The 21,469-nt window shown below is 47.1% G+C and overlaps 1 protein-coding gene across 2 annotated transcripts in view; it reads right to left on the reverse strand.

Moving 5' to 3' along the window:
* Window positions 1-21,469, reverse strand: part of RBM33 (RNA binding motif protein 33) — a 139,131-nt gene that overhangs the window by 46,694 nt on the left and 70,968 nt on the right. For both annotated transcript variants that reach the window (XM_068235874.1, XM_068235876.1), the window contains exons 13-15: window positions 17,944-18,111; window positions 16,726-16,986; window positions 8,171-8,812 (exon numbers count right to left, since the gene is read on the reverse strand). In XM_068235874.1, coding sequence (XP_068091975.1) covers window positions 8,171-8,812; window positions 16,726-16,986; window positions 17,944-18,111 — 1,071 coding nt within the window. The remainder of the gene's footprint in view (window positions 1-8,170; window positions 8,813-16,725; window positions 16,987-17,943; window positions 18,112-21,469) is intronic.

The following is a 21,469-nucleotide window of genomic DNA, read 5'->3' on the forward strand; positions in this document are numbered from 1 at the left end:
GTGGTGAAACCCTTCGCACAGTGTGATGTCAGGACCACGGCCCTGACAGTTTCCTGTATGTGAACCTTGTTGCATTGTGGGAAATAACAGTTGTTTCCAACTGCCAAAAAAGCAAAAAAACAAAAAAGCATCTCCTTCCACTGACAACACTTGCCAGCAGTAAAAATGTCACCATGTGATAAATGTCAGAATCTAAATCAGGGAGGGGAAATATTTTACAATGGGAAAACACTGACTAAATCCTTTATACTTAATTGTAAAAATGAAGCACTTTTTTAATTACATTATTTACACTGGAGTTCCTTTTTAAAGGAAACCAGAGATGAGATTATTAAGTTTTATACATACCTGGGGCTTTCTTCAGCCCCATCCGCACAGATCACTCCCACGCCGCGGTCTTCAGTCTTTTCCCTCTTCGGTACCGTGTCGCGTAACTTCAGCAAGTCAGCGCATGTGCAGTGCGCTCTGCTCCTGCGCAGAATGCTCTGAAGAGAGACTTAGGAGCCCACTGCGCAATCGCCGACTGGCCGAAGTTACGGGACCCAGTACCAAAGAGGGAGAAGACTGAGGATGGAGGCGTTCAGTGTTTTCTTACATGCAAACGCCCACTGATTATTAAGCTTTATTAAATGAACTCCAATGTTTCAGGGTCACTTAGTACCCCTTCTCATGGAGTCACAAGCATACATTATACAAGCCTTGTCCAGGTCTCTGCACTCAATGAACCAATGTAAAACAGCAAATTACAGACTACGGGGTAACTGGACAATATTTAGTATGATAATAAGCTATATACATCAAAGGGTTACTTAAAAGTAACAACTGCACATCAAAATTGTCATCAATTTTCAAGCCATATTTACTGCATGAACTATGCCATCATTTGCATGAGTACTCACACACAATTAAGCTGTTTATTATCATCGCAAACGAGCCATAGTGCATCAGGCCCCGGTTGTATCAATCTGTTTGCACCGAAGAAGACTAATTATATTGCACCCAACTATAGCAGTTTAGACTAAGGAAACTTTGAAACCTTCAATTATTTTTAGGTCTTATTTTGCCATTTACCTTTTTACTTTTATAGTCTCATTTTTATTCTTGGACACAACCTTGTCTCCTTTTTCTGTATGCATGTTTTTGTGTGTATGAGATTTGCAAGCTCGGTGTGACGACGCTGCAGCGCCTTACAGATGTGTATGCAGCACCAGGGAAAGTATGTTTTTATGCTATTTTAATAAATGTTCATTTGTTCTTATGCAAAGATGTGTATTGAATTATTACTGTAACTATTGAGGTTGAAGCACAGATTAAGAAAAACTGTTTATCATTTACTTTTTTTGACAAGGAAGGGGCTACCCTTGTCTCTTTAATCTGCAGTTAATGTACGTGTGAATTGGGCGCAGAGATCGCGAATCATTCACTAAATTGTCAGCAGCTCCAGAGACAAAAGGAGGGGCAAAATGTCTTTTGGTCAGAGAAACCATTCATCACAATTGAGGAGGCTTGAAAGGTCAAAGGGTGGGACAATCTTCCCGCCTAGTGACTTTCTTTTGACACTCTTCATTCACCACAGATTATGTAATTTATGATTATATACTCCATTTACTGTGCTCAAGTTTACTTCAGGGTCTTTTTACAGCAAGCCAGGAGGGACACTGCTGTGAAGAGAAACTGCTCTGGCTCTGTGGAGAGTAACAACAGTAGCTGAGCAGTCAGAGACCCAGGAGTAGGATGAAGCAAGACCTATACTATAGCAACCAAAGCCTGATTGGCTAGTATTTTAATATGTTTCTTTAACAGGCAGGAAGACATAATACTCAAATGCAAGCATAAGGAAGCCTGCTGATATTAAAGTAATAAGCATTTAATGTATTCTCCATGTGTTGAAGAATTTAGGGGACTGTAGTAGTAGTTCCAGTTCGAGTATTTTTTGTCTTGGTGGCAATGTTAGGCAATATTTACTCAACAGCGTTAAACCAGTTAAGGGGTCCGTACATCTAACGATTTTCCCACCGATATACAGCAGATTCGATCACAGTGATCGAATCTGCTGTGAAATCTTTGCGCAAACGCTGACAGAACGATCGATTTCCGTCCGAAATCAATAGTTTGTCGATTCCATTCGTTCCGGCCGTGCAGAAGAATTTGCTTGATCGCCGGTGGGTCAGGTGTGCGTCGATATCAGCGTTCGAATGCCCGACGACCGACGCAATACATTACCTGCTCCGGCCGGCACGAGTCCCCCCCGGTCACCGCTGTCTCTTCTCCGCTGGGCTCCAGGGCTGCAGCTTCACTGAACTTCCTGTCCCGGCAGGAAGTTTAAACAGTAGAGCGCCCTCTACTGTTCAAACGTCATCGGACAGAAAGAAGTGAAGCCTGCCGGTCCGGAATCCAGCGGAGAAGAAGACAGCTGTGACCGGGGGGACTTGCGCCCGCCGGATTAGGTAATGTATGCGGGGAAGGGGGGGCATGCACCACCACAGATTGTGATCGGTTTCATGCTGAAATTGATTCACAATCTGTTTGCAGTAAAGGCAGCCATACGAACCCTCTCTGATCGGATTCGATCAGAGAGGGATCTATCTGTTGGTCGATCTGATGGCAAATCGACCAGTGTATGGCTACCTTTACCATACTTACTTATTTGTGCCAAATGAAAATGCTCTTTAAGGGTCAGCATAACTAGGAGGAGAAAGACTCACCCCGGCAGTAATTTGGTGACGTTAGGGAACCAGAGGTGGGGGCTGGGTGGATCAGGTAGCCGCAATCCCAGCTGCTCCTGTAGCCTGCAGTCCTCTAGTTTCAGTTTTGTGACCCTTGGGGTCAATGCTGGAAGTGCTGCTCTGTATGTCACACACAGAGCAGCGTGCAGGGAGGCGGGGGAGCGGCTGTGGAGAAGCATCTGCGGAAGGCCTACAGAAAAGCATGCATGCTGCCAATTTCGAGGAGTGAGGAAGAGAGCGGCGTGGGGGGGGGGGGGGGGGTGACAACAAAGAGGTATGTCATGCAGCAGGGAACATGCCGTTTTGTCCCATCTGCACCCCCACACTGCCTCGGGTACACTAAGCAGTACAGACTATAGGTTAGATCTGCCTAGGGTCTCTCAAGATGGAGAATACAGGATAAGATAGATATCTACAAGATAGTTAAATACTTGCTCTACTTACATACCGTGTTTACCCGAAAATAAGACACTGTCTTATATTAATTTTCCCCCTAAAGCCGCATCTACACACGTAGATGCGGCTGCGATGCTCCTTATCAATCGAGCCACTGATGCGGCTCGATTGATAAGATCCAACAGGACGGATCTCCGCACCACCGATTCCCTGCTCGCTCCCCGCGAGGGGACAATGGCAGGGAATCGAGCGGAAGATAAGCGGCGTCGGCGGGGACGAGCGGGGAATCGAATGCGGGGGATGCGGCGGGCACGCGGAAGATGCGATCCGGCGGCTAATCGAGCCGCCGGATCGCAGCCTCATCTACGCGTGTAGATGAGGCTTAAAAGATGTGCTAGGGCTTATTTTCAGGGAGGGCTTATAATTATGAGGGGTGACACTACTGTATGTGCTCCCTCTTGTAAAATGTGCCCCCATGTAGTCAGATGTGCCACCCCCCTGGTAGTCAGATGTGTCCCCCATGTATCGTAGTAAGATATGCCCCCCCGGTAGTCAGATGTGCCCCCCATGTAGTCAGCGGCAGCCCCCAGCATCCTCTACAGAGTGGCGAGTGGAGCCCAAAGTCCCCCATTTGCTCCCGCCCTCCCTATGCAGAGTGGCGAGCGGAGCGCAACCTATAAAGCAAACAAGAAACTCACGGGGTTCCGAGGGGCCAGCGTTAACACCTCTCTTCAGCAGCGCGCGGCTTCCTCTCCTTGACAATGGCTCTTGTCATGTGATGCACGCACGTCCAGGCGCATCATGTGACACGCTGTTTACTTTATAGGTTGCGCTCCGCTCGCCACTCTGCATAGGGAGGGCGGGAGCAAATGGGGCACTTTGGGCAGCCAACTAGGCCTTATATTCCGGGGATGGCTTATATTTCAAGCTTGCTTGAAATATAAGCTAGGTCTTAATTTTTAGAGTAGGTACTATTTTCGGGGAAAGACGGCATGTATTGCACTGTCCACGTTTTGATTTTAGTGATTTTTCTACAGTAAAAAACAAAAAAAAAAGCCAATCCTGATGTCACTTCCTCCCTTATTCTCCTCTGCCCAATTGTGTATGCATTGCCTGCCTTTCACTATAGAAAGTGCATTGTCTCAGCATGAGAAATATCGGCCAATCAGAGAAGAACAGAGGTGTGGGAGGGGAAACAGGAGGGAAAGAGGCTTCAGCCAGTCAGGCTGAGGGGGAAGTAGAGAAGGGAAAAAGGACAACCCAGCATGCCCTGCAACTTCCTTTTTGTGTACCAAATTTTGTGCGCACCAAATAAAAGTCAGGTAAACTGGGGAATGGTATCAACAAGAAAAGTAATAGTGATTTAACTTTTGGATTGCCTGGTTAGCATTCTTATTACTGGTTTACCAGATAAAAATAAAGAATTGATTTTTTTAATTTTATGCCCGACCGTTACACTTAAGGTACATACACACGTCTGATTTTTTCCAAACGACCGGTCGTTTGGACGTCAAGTCAGACGTGTGTACAAACGATCGTTCCACTGATAAGACTGGTTTTGACGGATCCGCTTGGCGGGCCCTGAGGACAAGGTTGGAGAACACAGCTTTACTGGATTACCTCAATAAATCACAAAATTGCAACACTCATAAGTCAGAGCACTACTTGGCAGGATTGCTGAAATGCCGGTTTGCTGAATTAGGATTGCGCAGATTTTTATAGTTATGTGCCTCCAACTGTAGTGAAGGGTTTATTTGTAAGATAAATCCAAGCTGACTTAAAGGGAATTGAGAAGTATTTAAAAATAAATTGTCAGGGAGTTTGGTAACCTATGTGCGCTTTGTGTGGTAAAGCAGTCAGTTACTTATGGCAGGCTGCCCCGCCTATAAGGACGCCTGTTTTTTATCCCCTGTGCTGCAGATTCCCACAGTCCATGCCGTGGATGTGCAATGCACGCCGGGAGATGTAGTTCCCACTGATGTGATATCTGGTGGCCGGGAGATGTAACCACATCAATGAACTACATCTGCCAGCATGCATCACAGCTGCTGGAACATGGAACAAAGCTGCAGGAATTGTAAGCTGCTGCACAGGGGATAAAAAATTCAGGCATCCAAATAGACAAGGGGGGGGGGGGGGCTAAGGGGTAGCGCTCCTAGGTAAGAACATGCTGCCCGCACATGGTTTACGGAACCGTCCTTAGGCGCTTCGTGTTACACTGCATTGAACAATGCATCGTTGAAAATCTATATGCAGTGTGTGGTAGGAATCTATTCCTTTCAGATAGGAATCAATCGTTTTGCCACAATGGGTGAAAATCTATAAGTGCGCCCAAATCAAAACATGATCATGCCTTGCAAAATTACTACATTTTAATGTGAAATCCTTTTTTTTTTTTTTTTAATAAGTATAACTATTTATTTATAAGATAAATGAAGTAAGACTACAGAGGCTGCCATATATTCCTTTTAGATGCCTGGCAGCCCTGCTAATCTATTTGGCTGCAGCAGTGTCTGAATCACACCAGAAACAAGCATGTTGCTAATCTTGTCAGATCTGACATTAATGTCAGAAACACCTGATCTGCTGCATGCTTGTTCAGGGTCTATGGCTTAAAGTATTAGAGGCAGAGGATCAGCAGGACAGCTAGGCAACTGGTATTGTTTAAAAGGAAATAAATATAGTAGCCTTCGCAGTGTTCTCCCCAGGCTCTTTTAGCCGGGTGCTCCACCCGGCTAGTTTTGGTGAGCACCCGGCTGTCATCGGCTCACGTTCTCCTATGCTGTAAGCAGAGTTCTGCAGAGAAGCACCGGCCCTGCATTCTCTTATCTCGCCCCACCCGGCTACTTTTTCATGCCACCTGGCTGGAAAACATTTCTGGGGAGATCACTGCTCCATATCCCTTCTCACTTGTTCCTTGTGTCCTAAGTGCAGCAGGCTGGAGCCTCTCCCCTCAGGGCTTTCTGCCAAGGCAGGATCCTGTAGCATGCTGGGGCAACTACTACACACGCTCCCACAATCGCATATGAAACAAAATTGCAGTAAAATCGCAATGCATTTACAGTCCTTATGCGCTTTTCACGTGTTTGCATTTTTAAAGATGGTAGCCTAAATTTGATGCAGCAACCAACTTATCAAAAATATTATACAATGAGGGAGGAGTAGCTAGGTAGTATTTTCTACTTTTAATGCTGTGGGGGCAATATGAGCAAAGCTTTTTTTGGTTCCCTTCAGGATCCTGAAGAGGTTTTCTCCTTCCTTCCTCAGCAGAGGGGATCCAGCTTTGGCTCCCCTGAAAGTCCATTGGTTGCTGGTCCTGTGCACTAGTGGCTATCCTTTGGGCTCCGGCAAAAACAGTCAAGCCCGATCTGGTCCACTCTACCGGGCAAGCTGTCTCATTGCACTGGTATTGTTATAATAATAGTAATAATACTAACATTTGTACTGAGCTTTCCTCCTGTTGGACTCAAAGCACTCAAGAGCTGCAGCTACTCAAGGGGCCGCCCTGCAGTGCTAGGAAGTCTTGTCCAATAATTTCCTACTTTATAGGTACTGACCCCTAGCCAGGATGACTGAACGCTGGTCTCACATGTCAAAGGCGGAGCCCTTAACCAGTACACTATCCAGCCACTTATTGTTTTGCTGTGTGTGGGGGTGTCAGCACTGGTGGAGTGGAGTTATTTTACGTCTGCTGGATCTCTTTGGACTTGTTCAAACAAATTCTTTTACAGCCTGATGTGATGGACAGTAATACTGAATGGGACTGCGCGGTACAACACCACAGTTAGCAGTAGGGCCTAGCCCTAGAGGTATGCTTCAATATGCACCACTGCTAGTGTGAACAGGTGCTTACATTTCTCACATGACCACTGACAAAACAACTCTGTGCTTTATATAGCTGTGCAAGGTAAAATAAACTAAAATAAAATGGACCGTGTTTCCTATGGACGCTAAGCTTAAGAGGCAGCAGAGGAACAGCATAGCGGTTTAGCTTTCCTCCATCTCCAGCTACCTATAAGTAAGGCTACGCCTCAGTGGTACTGCTGTGCCCCTCCAATAAGTATTAGGAAAATTAACAAAGATTACCGAAAAGATGCTGCTTAAAGGGGTTCTGTGGGGGGGGGGGGGGGGGGACCTGAGGATAAAAAACGCCACTTCCCTGGGGCTTCTATCTGCCCGCTGTAGCAGTAATGTCCCACGCCGTCCTCCTCCGATCCGCTGTTCCCCACCGCCGGCACCGGGCAATTATTCGTCTGCTATAGCCGAATAATGTGCGCTGCTGTTCGCGTCCTCGAAAGCTTACTGCACAGGCGCAGTACGAAGTTTTCTTGTACTTCGCTTTTGCAGTAAGCTTCCGACGACACGGGCGGGAGTTTTTCATTCTCAGCCCCCCCAGAACCCCTTGAAAGAGGAACTTTAACCCAGGATTGAACTCCATCCCAATTATTAGCTGATACCCCCATTCCCACAGGAAATCTTTACCCTTTTCTCTAATATTGCATCAGTTGCATTGTGAGAAAAAACAGCTTTTTCCATCTGCCAAGCAAGCAATATCCCCCTCGGTGCATAGAACTCTCAGTAATAAACATTCTGTACACATCAACTTGCTGAACTAAAGATGTCACCACCAGTGATACATTTTAGTATGTAAATCAGGGAGAGGAAAGATTTTACAATGGCCAAACACTGACTAAACCATCTATAAGTAAATATTATAAAAAATAAGCAATTTTATTAATTACCATTATGTGATTTTCACTACAGTTACTCTTTAAGAGGGTCTAGACATTGGTCTAGCATTCTGTGCCCTGCACATTTTATGCACACATTCAAGTTATTACAATATGTCTACATATGGGAAGTTCACTTCAAAATCTTCAGTCCACCTGAAATATAAACACTTTATGCTAAAATTTCCCATTGTCAAGTATGTAAAAACTCCAGGACAGCCTTTAGAAAATCAGACAATGCACAAAGAATCACTTCAACAAGCTGTCCACAAATTCAAAAAAGTAAACTCAAAGATAAATAAGTTAGTCAGGACTTACGGTAGCAGACAACTTTATCACTCGAACTTTAGGCGCGACGTGCACGCCATCTCCAGAGCCGCTGTTTGACCTCTGCACAACCGTCCTTTTTGTACCAGCCAGCCTCTGCTCCATTGGCTTGGCCTGCACTGGAGATACTTTCACAGTCTGCTGTGGACCCAGAGGTGCAGCGGACATGGCTGGGCGCACCTGCTGAACCTTCGGCGACGGACTTTCCGTCTTTTTGCTTTGTACAGTTTGTTTCATTATTTTCTTTGGCTGCCCTTGAAATGTCACATTGGTACCGGCAGGCTGCAAAGGGGGGATTTTTTGTGGGGTGTTTGTAGCCAGAGCCTCAGCCTTGTTTGTAAGCAGTCTACTTTTCACACTGGGCCGTGCCTGCGCGGTCACAGAAGGCAGAACTTGGATGTTATTCTCCACCTTCGCAGTCTGTTTGTCCGGCTCAGGCTGACTTGGCTGTACATTGTTAGCTGTCGGTGGTGGTTGCTGCTGCTGAGACAGTCTCTGGAGCAACTCCCTTTTCCGAGCTCCGGCTTGCTGCTGCCGACGCAGCTCCTTCTGCCTCAAGATCTCCTCTCTCAAGCGTTTCTGTTCCTCAATTTTTAAGCGGTACTTCCTGGTTTCCTCATCCTCATCGGGGAACTTGAAGAAAAAACACAAACCCCTTTATGGCATACTAATTATGGCTGATTTCTAGCATCACTGGCTATTGTACAAGCATTTCCCTCAACATAAATGACCCATTATTAGTAGTTTGGACACGCACAGACACAGATTTCAGTCCCCCGTAAATACAAAATGAAACAACTATGGAGATACCAGAAAGCCCTTCTGTCAGATCACTTTATCTCATTCCCTCCTGACAAACTAACAAAAGGTAGTGAGGTAAATGACCTGAAAAGCTTTCATTAGAACTATTGATTTTTCTTATACAATTTTAAAGCCTGATCTGAAACTCATTTGTCACACAATAATTGCTTATAATGAACACCACAAGTCAAGCGACTGACCTTGAACTTGCACCCTCTCAAGAATCAAAATGATGTGAACGGCAAAGGCGGAATATTAATAGTAAACTGTAAAGACTTATTATTCTGTGCGGACTCCTTTCCTGGATGAAAATAATAAGCATCAAATAACCTTTGTTCAGTCTGTGAACTGTTATAGCGAACGGACCGCCTGCTACAGTCAACATCGGGAATGTGAAACTAAAATTAGTCAGTGAATACTTTATGTATAGATGCACACTGGGCTATCATTCACACTTGTTGCTTGTTTTTTTATTTGCTGCCTGTAGATTTTTTTTTTTTAAATTAACTTTTCAAATCTCTGATTTCAGTAGTCAGAAAAAGTGTGCCTCTGCATAAAAGTTCCTCAGAGTACGTGATTATGACTGTTGGTTTCTTTGACTCACACTTTCCTGAACTAAGTACTGTTGCCAGGGCTGTGGAGTCGGTACAAAAATCATTCGACTCCAACTCCTACTCAGTTTTTCAACCAACTCAGACTATGGGTACCCAAAATTGCTCGGACTCCTCGATGCCGAATCCACAGGCCTTTGCAGGGCTATGCAGTGTGTACAAAAATCATCTAAGGCCTCTTGCACACTGCAAGTGATTCCGATTCAGATTCCGCGTTTTAATCTGTTTTTACATCAGATTCAGATTCCGATTTGCAGTGTGCAGGGAGCAAACTGCAAATCGGAATCGGAATCGGATGTAAAAACTGATTAAAAAGCGGAATCTGAATCGGAATCACTTGCAGTGTGCAAGAGGCCTAACTTCGACTCCTCAGTTTATGAAACCACCAACTCAGACTTCAAGTACCCAAAAATTGCTCAAAAGCCTAGACTCTGACTCCACAGCCCTGCTGTTGCCCATATGGATCAGTACTTGAAACTACTGCTGTACAGACGCATCGCTAGACTGCAGGCTACTGACGCATGTTTTGCTGTGAAGGAGAATAGCGCGACAACGCTCAATGGGGGATGGTGTGAGGAGTAAGCAGAGCTACATCGTTTGGTTCCTGAATTTTGAGTAAAACTTGTGGGCTGCAGCAGGGTGGTAGTTAACTTACCCTTGGTGCCGCCTATAGGTGGGGCGTTCCGCTTTATGTTCCATTACATTCGTTTCTCCAGTGCTTTCTACTTCTAGCCCAGAAAGAGTCAGAATTGGAGTGATGTGAAACGTGACAAAATGCATGGAGCGCATCAGCTATAGGTGGTGACAAAGGTAGGTTAACTTCACCCCTGAGCGGCTCTCAAGTTTTACTCAGAATTGGAATCCTTTTACATGAGAAATCTATTCCTTTGCACAAGCAGATCATCAGGGGGCTCTGTATGGCTGGAACTGTAGTGAAACCCCTCCCACTGGAAACTGTGAGGACCATGGTCCTGGTAGTTTCCTGTCTGTGAACCTTGTTGCATTGTGGGAAATAACTGTTTACAGCCGTTTCCAACTGCCAAAAAAGCAAGCAGCAGCTACTTCCAGTGACATCACTTGTCAGCAGTAAAAATGTCACCATGTGATGAATGTCAGAATGTAAATCAGGGAGGAAAGATTTTACAATGGGCAAACACTGACTAAATCATTTATACATAAATATTGTAAAAATGAAGCACTTTTATTACATTATTTTCACTGGAGTTCCTCTTTAAGGTTGATCCCAAAACTCCTGAACAAACACTAGATTCTCACCCAAGAAGGTCCTTGACAGCCCTGAGTCATCTAGCACGTGTACCTAGCTCTGTAATGAGAAACTTGGGAAAAAAATAGTTTCATTTACCTGGGGCTTCTCCTAGGCCCCTGCAGTCTTCCTGTGCCCTCCCCATCATTGTGCGACCCTCCAGTCAGCCACAGCGCCCGTCTCAAAGCTGGACAGCTTCCTGATCACCTGCGCATGCACAGTAGCAATTATTGCTTACTGTGCATATGCAGAATGCTGCTTTGCACCAAAGTGCAATGAGGAGGCCTGCAACCCGGCGTTGCACATACAGCTGATCAGAGGGCAATGCAGGATCATGGCGGGAGCTCAGGAGGACTGCACAGGGGCTAGAAGAAACCCCAGGTAAGTTAAACTGCTATTTTTATTTCAATTTAGATTTCCTTAAAGGACCTCTGTGGCGAAAATCTTCAAATACATATAAACATATACAAATAAGAAGTACGTTTCTTCCAGAGTAAAATGAGTTATAAATTACTTTTCTCCTATGTTGCTGTCACTTATAGTAAGTAGTACAAAGCTGATATTACCGACAGATTTTGAACTAGCCCATCTTCTTATGGGGGGAGGGGGGTTCTCAGGGTTTTATTTATTTTTAAAAGCACTTAGTGAATGGCAGTTGCTCCGTCCAACTGCCAAAAAAGTGTGCAGCACGGAGGCTGGCCAGCATCATTGTATAAATATTTTTCAGGGAATGTCTTTTAACCTCCCTGGCGGTTTATTTATTTTGCCAGGGAGAATGCAATGTGGTTTTTTTTTTAATAAAAAAAAAAAATATTTCATGCATGAAAGCCCACTAGAGGGCGCTCCTGATCCGTACTCTCGATCGCCTCCGGCAATCGAAAGTAACAAGATAGGCCTATCTTGTTTCGCTTTCCTCGTCGCCATGGCGACGAGCGGAGTGACGTCATGGACGTCAGTCGACGTCCTGACGTCAGAGCCGCCCGATCCAGCCCCTAGCGCCGGCCGGAACTGTTTGTTTCGGCTGTGCTGGGCTCGGGCGGCTGGGGGGACCCTCTTTCGCCGCTGCACGCGGCGGATCGCCGCGGAGCGGCGGCGATCGGGCAGCACGCGCGGCTGGCAAAGTGCCAGCTGCGTGTGCTGCTTTTTTCAGAACTGAAATCGGCCCAGCAGGGCCTGAGCGGCGACCTCCGGCGGCATACGCCGAGCTCAGCTTGGGATTACCGCCAAGGAGGTTAAAAGAATAAAAGCCATGCTGAGAATCCCCCATGAGGAGATGGACTAACCCAAACCCTATCAGTAATGTCAGATTTCTACTACCTACTGTAAGTGACAGAAACATAGGAGAGAAGTAAGGCTCATTTTACTGTGGAAGAAACTTATTTCTTATTTGTATGCGTTTTAAATTTTAAGATTTTCGCGACAGTTCCTCTTTAAGCTTTTATTTACACATAGGAGAGACAAGGAAGTGGACAATGTTGATGACCTAAATAATGCAAGTTCTCTGGGTGTAATCCAGACCATCTGGCAATCAAGCTTTCTATATCACTTCTCTGAATGAGTATGCAAATGCGGTTCCCTAACACTCCTTATCTGCATACATTTTTCAAGTGAATGACTTCAGACAGCATTAAAGCCAGAGGATCGCATTACAAATAGGTGATAAAAAGACATCAACAGTGGCTGTTTCGAGTAGCTGCTGGTAATATAAAAAGTATAAAGCAATATTATCAACTCTGCAATAAACCAGAACAGCTCTTTACAAAAAGGGACTTAGGCCTTGCTCACATTGGGTGCATTAAAAAAAATGTGTAACAGCGCATGATGATAAAAGCATGAGTTTGTGCACGCTTTAATGCGTTGCGGTGTGCTTTTTTTAAGCATGTTTTGCTTTTTTTGTAGCAGTTGTCAAAGCTTTGCTTTCATATAAAAATGTATTTATCTTTCAAATGGGGTAAAAAAAAAAAACCCACATGCGCTTGAAAAGCTACACTTGGAAATGCGATAAGATTTTAGGCAATAAACAGTAATTTTCACATATGCTGAGAAAATAATCTGCATAAACTTCCTGTCAACAGATCTAAGGTTCATACATTTCCAGCACTATTATCACATATACTGTATACTGTGCATGTGTTTAGTTTGAACATTTTTTGCTAGCTTTAACTACGTTGACTAATACACAGTACTTTATTTCCCTATGCTTACATCCCCTGTACACAACAAACTCCACCAACTCAACCCTTTGCTCGTCCCCCTCTGTGCACAGCAACCCTTTGCTTGTCCCCCTCTGTGCACAGCAACCCTTTGCTCGTCCCCCTCTGTGCACAGCAACCCTTTGCTCGTCCCCCTCTGTGCACAGCAACCCTTTGCTCGTCCCCCTCTGTGCACAGCAACCCTTTGCTCGTCCCCCTCTGTGCACAGCAACCCTTTGCTCGTCCCCCTCTGTGCACAGAGTATCTTGCTCGTCCCCCTCTGTGCACAGAGTATCTTGCTCGTCCCCCTCTGTGCACAGAGTATCTTGCTCGTCCCCCTCTGTGCACAGAGTATCTTGCTCGTCCCCCTCTGTGCACAGAGTATCTTGCTCGTCCCCCTCTGTGCACAGAGTATCTTGCTCGTCCCCCTCTGTGCACAGAGTATCTTGCTCGTCCCCCTCTGTGCACAGAGTATCTTGCTCGTCCCCCTCTGTGCACAGCAACCCTTGCTCATCCCCCCCTCTGTGCACAGCAACCCTTGCTCATTCCCCTCTCTGTGCACAGCAACCCTTGCTCATCCCCCCCTCTGCACAGCAACCCTTGCTCATCCCCCCCTCTGTGCACAGCAACCCTTGCTCATCCCCCCCCTCTGTGCACAGCAACCCTTGCTCATCCCCCCCTCTGTGCACAGCAACCCTTGCTCATCCCCCCCTCTGTGCACAGCAACCCTTGCTCATCCCCCCCTCTGTGCACAGCAACCCTTGCTCATCCCCCCCCTCTGTGCACAGCAACCCTTGCTCATCCCCCCCTCTGTGCACAGCAACCCTTGCTCATCCCCCCTCTGTGCACAGCAACCCTTGCTCATCCCCCCTCTGTGCACAGCAACCCTTGCTCATCCCCCTCTGTGCACAGCAACCCTTGCTCATCCCCCCCCCCCTCTGTGCACAGCAACCCTTGCTCATCCTCCCCCCCCTCTGTGCACAGCAACCCTTGCTCATCCCCCCTCTGTGCACAGCAACCCTTGCTCATCCCCCCTCTGTGCACAGCAACCCTTGCTCATCCCCCCTCTGTGCACAGCAACCCTTGCTCATTCCCCCCTCTGTGCACAGCAACCCTTGCTCATTCCCCCCTCTGTGCACAGCAACCCTTGCTCATTCCCCCCTCTGTGCACAGCAACTCTTGCTCATCCCCCCTCTGTGCACAGCAACCCTTGCTCATGCCCCCCTCTGTCTGTGCACAGAATACCTTGCTCATCCCCCCTCTGTGCACAGCAACCCTTGCTCATCCCCCCTCTGTGCACAGCAACCCTTGCTCATCCCCCCTCTGTGCACAGCAACCCTCGCTCATCCCCCCTCTGTGCACAGCAACCCTCGCTCATCCCCCCTCTGTGCACAGCAACCCTCGCTCATCCCCCCTCTGTGCACAGAGTATCTTGCTCTCCCCCTCTGTGCACAGAATACCTTGCTCATCCCCTCTTTGCGCAGTAAACCAAACCCATGCCCTATGTGCACAGCAATCGCCACCATTTCCTCTGTGCACAGCATACTCCGCCTATCTCCTCTGTGCACAGCAACCCTTGCTCACCCCCTCTGTGCACAAGGATAGCTTGCTCATCCACTCTGAGCGCAGTAAACCAAACCCACGCCCTATGTGCACAGCAAATGCCATTTCCTCTGTGCACAGCATACTTCGCCTATCTCTTCTGTGCACAGCAAACCCCATTTCCTCTGTGCACAGCCCTCCGAATCCTTCTTTTCTGTACACAGCTCCCTGACCCCATCTCAACAGCAGAGATGAACAATGAGATGTTAGGGAATTTCATGCAAGTTGTAAGCAGCTAGAAATTGCTGCAGAACTTCCTGCAAATTTTGATTGGCACGGTCCAAGCTACATCTGTACGTAAACCGGAATAATTACAATCTCATTGACTAGCTCTAGTGCTCAGGTTGGCTAGGCATTGCTGTTTGCAATGTATCTGTTGTATAAATGCCCCGAGGGTGTTCCGGTACCTCCACAGTTCTCAGCTGTTACCTGAACCAAACAATAACATGTCCACATCTTACAAATCATTTCACTATTTGGGGCTAGAGGAGGAAAAAGATACCCTGTACCCGCAGATTATAGGAAAATAAATCATGACAAAGAATACAAAGGAAAAAGGTAGTTCCTGGAACACTACAGGTATTTAGGCAATGAAAACCACAAAGTGGGAGCACGGGACTGAAAAATGCAAATAGCTAGGAAAAACATGTGGCGTCAGACCCTGTCTGACTCCACATGTTTTTCAAAGAATACAAAGGCACACAACACTTTGGGCATGATTCACAAAGCTTTTCCACCAGTTTTCACCTTATCTATGCTACATTTTTAAGCCCCCAAAGAGCAAAAATACAATAAAATTAAAGGACACCCTAGGTGAAAATAAACTAATGAAATAAATAATTGTATCTACCTACCTCCTCCTAAAATGTACTTAAAGAGACTCCGTAACAAAAATTGCATCCTGTTTTTTATCATCCTACAAGTTCCAAAAGCTATTCTAATGTGTTCTGGCTTACTGCAGCACTTTTTGCTATCACAGTCTCTGTAATAAATCAATGTATCTTTCCCTTGTCAGACTTGTCGGCCTGTGTCTGGAAGGCTGCCAAGTTCTTCAGTGTTGTGGTTCTGTGATGAATCTCCCCCTTCCAGGCCCCTCTATGCACACTGCCTGTGTATTATTTATTTAGGGCAGCTTCTCTATTCTCTCTTATCTTTTACAAGCTGTATAAATCGTCCTCTGAGCTGGCTGGGCTTTCACATACTGAAGAATTACAGACAAGGGCAAAGCTGTTTGCAGGAAGAAAAGAGCAGCCTGAAACTTGAGTGCATGAGAACAGGGGGAAAGAAACACACAAATGATCTCTTGAGATTCAAAAGGAAGGGTGTATACAGCCTGCTTGTGTATGGATGTATTTTCTATGTGTGGACATACTGTACATCAACCTACTTCCTGTTTTGGTGGCCATTTTGTTTGTTTATAAACAAACTTTTTAAAACTGTTTTTAACCACTTTTAATGCGGCGAGGAGCGGCGAAATTGTGTCAGAGGGTAATAGGAGATGTCCCCTAACGCACTGGTATGTTTACTTTTGTGCGATTTTAACAATACAGATTCTCTTTAAGATATTCTACAGTTTTACTTTTTTTATTTACTCTTTAATTGTTTTTTTGCTCAATGACACATTCATTGAAGTAGGCCAGAGCTAAAATCTAAGAACTAATGACCCTTTTTATCTCTCTCCTGCTCGCAGTAGACATTTTCTGCTAGGAAAGTGTTGTATAGTTTTCATCAGTGAGGGTCACACACTGTAGTTTGACCCAGTCCGGACATAAATTGCCACTTACATACCTGATGTTTAACTATTTCAGGCAGAGAAAGAAAAAAAAGAATAAAAGGAACACAGCATAGCGATTTGTGTGCTAGGCACTGTACATACACATCTATCTCATGTCACATGTCACCACGGGTATCCTTTAAGGTAAGAAAAGTAATATTGAAATGAAGTTAATCAGGAACCACTTACTTTCGGTGATTACTTTGCTTGTAAATGTGCTGGAAGGTTATTTTTATTAATTAGGTGATAAATATGAGAAGTTTTGTGAATAGAGCCCTTTGTATTCCCTTTCCTCTGCTCACCTGTTCCTCAATTTTGACTTCTGGCTTCACTGGGCTGACCGTGGTTCCAGGCTTGGCTGCTTGTGTATTTGCAGCGTTCTTTGATCGGGCCTGTGGTGCTGCCGTGCCCACTGGCATGACTTGTGCAGCGGGAGCAGAGGCTGCTTTTCTCTTATTCATGTCCACAGCGGGAGGCTGAGCTATGGGCAGCTCTCGCAGGTTGCTGGTCCTCGGAAACAATGGCTGATTGTGAGCCTTTGTTGTATTTTGCCCTGGTAAACTCTAAAGAAGGAGGAGAGTGGGAGAGTCATTTTTTTACAGTGTATTAGACAGCAATTAGTGCTGCGTAAAATGTTGGCGCTTTTTCAATACAATAAATAAAGAAATTAAAGAAATTGAAGCGAGAAGAATATGGACCTCCATATTTATTTATTTCTGAACAATACCAGTTGCCTGACAGCCCTGCTGATCTTTGATTTGGCTGCAGTAGTGTCTGAATAACACCAGAAACAAGCATGCAGCTAATCGTGTCAGATTTGACAAAAATGTCAGAAACATCCAATCAGCTGCATGCTTGTTCACGGTCTATGGCTGAAAGTATTAGAGGCAGAGGGTCAGAAGGATAGCCAGGCAACTGGTGTTGCCTAAAAGGGATGGTGTAGGGAGGTGTTTAAAAAAATAAAAATACTAATCCACTTACCTGGGGCTTCCTCCAGCCTGTGGCAGGCAGAACGTGCCCTCGACGCCACTCGGGAGGCTCCCGGTCTTCTCCGGTGGCTCACCCGACCTGGCCAGGCCGGCTACCTGGTCGGGCTTCTCCTTGCGCTCCAACGTGCGTCTCACGCGGTTGCGCTGACGTCATCGGACGTCCTACGGACTGTAGTGCGCCTGCGCAGTACAGCCTGGAGGACATCCGATGACGTCAGCGCGACCGCGTGAGACGCACGTTGGAGCGCACAAGAGCCCGACCTAGAAGCCGGCCTGGCCAGGTGGGGTGGGCCACCGGAGAAGACCGGGAGCCTCCGGAGCGGCGTCGAGGGCGCGTTCTGCCTGCCACAGGCTGGAGGAAGCCCCAGGTAAGTGAATTAGTATTTTTTATTTTTTAAACGCCTCCCTAAACCTTCCCTTTAAAAGAAAATAAATATGGCAGCCTTCATATACCTCTCACTTCAGTTGTCCTTTAACAATGACTTTTTCAAGAACACAAACTTGCTAAGTTAGCCTTGAGGAGCCACTCACCTGTCTTTGTTTTAGATTAGGGTGCCTAGGCCCTGGCATTCTGTGTGACTGGTTCTGTGGTGTCTGTGCTCTAAACCGAGGCGTCTGCTGCATAGGCATAGGAGGTTTTTGCTGTCCACCTGGAGGGTGATGCTGTTGGAGGGGCAGCACAGGAGGTGGCATAGGACGCTAAAAAATAAAAAATCAACATAGCAATCAAATGCAATTACCGTATTTTTCCACATGTAAGATGCTCCTGACTATAAGACACACCTTGGTTGAGGGCAAAAACTAGGGAACAAAAAGATATACTAAACCTGGTCCAGGTGCGTCTTGTAGATTGTTTTTCCCCAAATATTGTGTCCCCCTTGTACCTAATGTGTCCTCCTGTGTCCCCCGTGTATAGGTATGAGCAGCGGCAGCATGTCTCACCTCATCCATCAGCTCCAGCGGAGAGCAGAGGATTTCTCCTCTCTTTCACTGCTCCCCAAGCGCAGGCTTCTGCTGGTCATCAACAGAAATACTTATAACTATACATGGGGACTGGAAAAGGACGGGGACAATACAAGGAGTCCAAGACATCACGGCGGGTCATATCGGCGAGCATTCGTAAGTCGGGGACTCCCTGTATTTGGTATATAAAACGCAGTGACTTCTTCTCCCAGTTTGTGGGAGAACAAGGTGTGTCTTATATTCCAAAAAATATGGTATACAACAGAAAATCTGGCAATTAGTAGAACAACCAAATCTGCCCTGGCATCTTCATAGCTTGTGCACAGGTGAGCACAACAAGACACAGCAGCTTTACCCAGTTCTGGACCGATGCAGTTGAAATCTATGTCCTGAATGTGGCTGCACAGATCTGACAGGACGTAGATTTCAACACTCGTTGCCACGCAGTTCCGCCGTTCCTGGTCTTTAACTACTTCCGTACCAGCAGTCTCTGCCCCCTTAAAGGGAAGATCCACGGAAAATAAAAATACTAATCCACTTACCTGGGGCTTCCTCTAGCCCGTGGCAGGCAGGACGTGCCTTCAACGCCGCTCCGGACGCTCCCGGTCTTCTCCGGTGGCTCACCCGACCTAGCCAGGCTGGCTTCCTGGTCGGGCTTCTTCTTGCACTTCAACGTGCGTCTCATGCGGTCGCCCTGACGTCATCGAACGTCCTACGGACTGTACTGCGCCTGCGCAGTACACCCTGGAGGACGTCCGATGATGTCAGCGACGTGAAATGCACGTTGGAGCGGACAAGAGCCCGACCTGGTAGCCGGCCTGGCCAGGTCGGGTGAGCCACCGGAGAAGACCGGGAGCCTCCGGAGCGGCGTCGAGGGCACGTCCTGCCTGCCACGGGCTGGAGGAAGCCCCAAGTAAGTGGATTAGTATTTTTTTTTTTCTCCGTGAACCCTCCCTTTAAGGACCAGAGACTGCTGGCACGGTAAAACGGTGCTTACCAAAGATTCGCCGCAATCATCCGCCGGTCATGCCGTTCTGTCCCTTCATTGGCTCCTGATTGACAGTGTCAGGAGCCAATGAAAGCAGCTCCTGACCTGTTCGCACAGCTCTGCCGGCATAGGGACGGCAGAGAGAGCGACCTGTGGCAGAGACAGAACGATGTGACCGGCGGATGATTGCGGTGATTCATCGGTAAGCACCATTTTACCGTGCCAGCAGTCACTGGTCCTAACCCTCCTGGCGGTATAAAAAATTCCGCCAGGAGGCAGTGCAGCAGTTTTTTTTTTTTTTTTTTAAATCATGTAGCGAGCCCAGGGCTCACTACATGATAGCCGCTGCTCAGCGGCATCCCCCCGCCCTCTTCGATCGCCTTCGGCGATCTCCGATCAGGAAATCCTGTTCAAAGAACGGGATTTCCTAGAGGGCTTCCCCCGGCGACGGGGGATGGCGACGGGGTGGGAAGACGTCAGCGACGTCATTGGGCGTCCCGGCCCACCCCTCAGCGCTGCCTGGCACTGATTGGCCAGGCAGCGCAGGGGGTCTGGAGGGGGGGGCACAGCGTGACGGATAGCGGCGATCAAGCGTGGGGCGGCGGCGATCGGTATGCTGACGCAGCTAGCAAAGTGCTAGCTGTGTCCAGCATAAAAAAAAATACGCGAATCGGCCCAGCAGGGCCTGAGAAAACCTCCTGCGCGGTTTACCCCGAACGTTACCGCCAGGAAGGTTAAGGGGGCAGAGACTGCTGGTACGGAAGTAGTTAAAGACCATTCACATAAAGCATGACCATGCAATGTGTATGGTCACATTCAATTCTGCACAATAATAAGTAATTAAAGGGAAGGTTCAGGGAACTCTTGAAAAAAATAAAAATCCCTATCCACTTACCTGGGGCTTCCTCCAGCCCGTGGCAGGCAGGAGGTGCCCTCGCCGCCGCTCCAGAGGCTTCCGGTCGTCTTCGGTGGCCGACCCGACCTGGCCAGGCCGGCTGCCAGGTCGGGCTCTTCTGCGCTCCATGGCCGGGCTCTTCTGCGTCCCACGCGGGCGCGCTGACGTCATCGGACGTCCTCCGGGCTGTACTGCGCAGGCGCAGAACTACTGCGCCTGCGCAGTACAGCCCGGAGGACGTCCGATGACGTCAGCACGCCGGCGTGGGACGCAGAAGAGCCCGGCCATGGAGCGCAGAAGAGCCCGACCTGGCAGCCGGCCTGGCCAGGTCGGGTCGGCCACCGAAGACGACCGGAAGCCTCTGGAGCGGCGGCGAGGGCACCTCCTGCCTGCCACGGGCTGGAGGAAGCCCCAGGTAAGTGGATAGGGATTTTTATTTTTTTCAAGAGTTCCCTGAACCTTCCCTTTAAGACAGGCTTTAAAATGAAAATACACATTGAAAACGACTACAATTATACTGGTACTCTGTAAGACCTTTTGTAATTTAATATTTTAAAAAGATTTTTCCATTTTATTTTACAGCCATTTATGAATCTTCAAAAAACTACTGAAGGAGATACTGCACTTCTTTGAAAGCTGCACGGAACATGAACAGTCAGAGAATTCCCATCTTGCTGTATGAGCCATTATATGCAAATAGTTAGTTTTACTTACTTTTCACACCTTGACTAATCCACTAACTCGGAACAAACTTGGATATTCTCAATCCAAAATCCATATTAGGAACCCTGCGGAATAGCTTTTTTTTTTTTTTTTTACATGATTACATGCAGCAAACTACAATAAGGCTTGCCATTTATCCGTGCAACGCATGAAGCTAAACTGACTAGACTAGGCTGCCTTTTTATCAGCGGAGCATCCCTTTAATATAGAGGACCAGTCACACAAAAGAATTTTGCTGTAATTATCGGTTTTCTTTATGCACATATCAAGCAGGGCTCAAGTCTGCTCACTTATAACTACTGTACACGTCTTGCACTCGGAAGCCACAAACAAACTTCAAACAGCGTTTAAAGGAAACCAGAGATTAAACATAATAAAAGATTTATACATACCTGGGCCTTCCTCCAGCCCCATGCACACTGATCGCTCCCACGCTGCCGTCCTCAGCCTTCTCTATCACCGGTACCGGGGCCCGTTACTTTGGCCAG

This window comes from Hyperolius riggenbachi, chromosome 5 (genome assembly GCF_040937935.1).
Source record: "Hyperolius riggenbachi isolate aHypRig1 chromosome 5, aHypRig1.pri, whole genome shotgun sequence".
Taxonomy (NCBI): Eukaryota; Metazoa; Chordata; class Amphibia; order Anura; family Hyperoliidae; genus Hyperolius; species Hyperolius riggenbachi.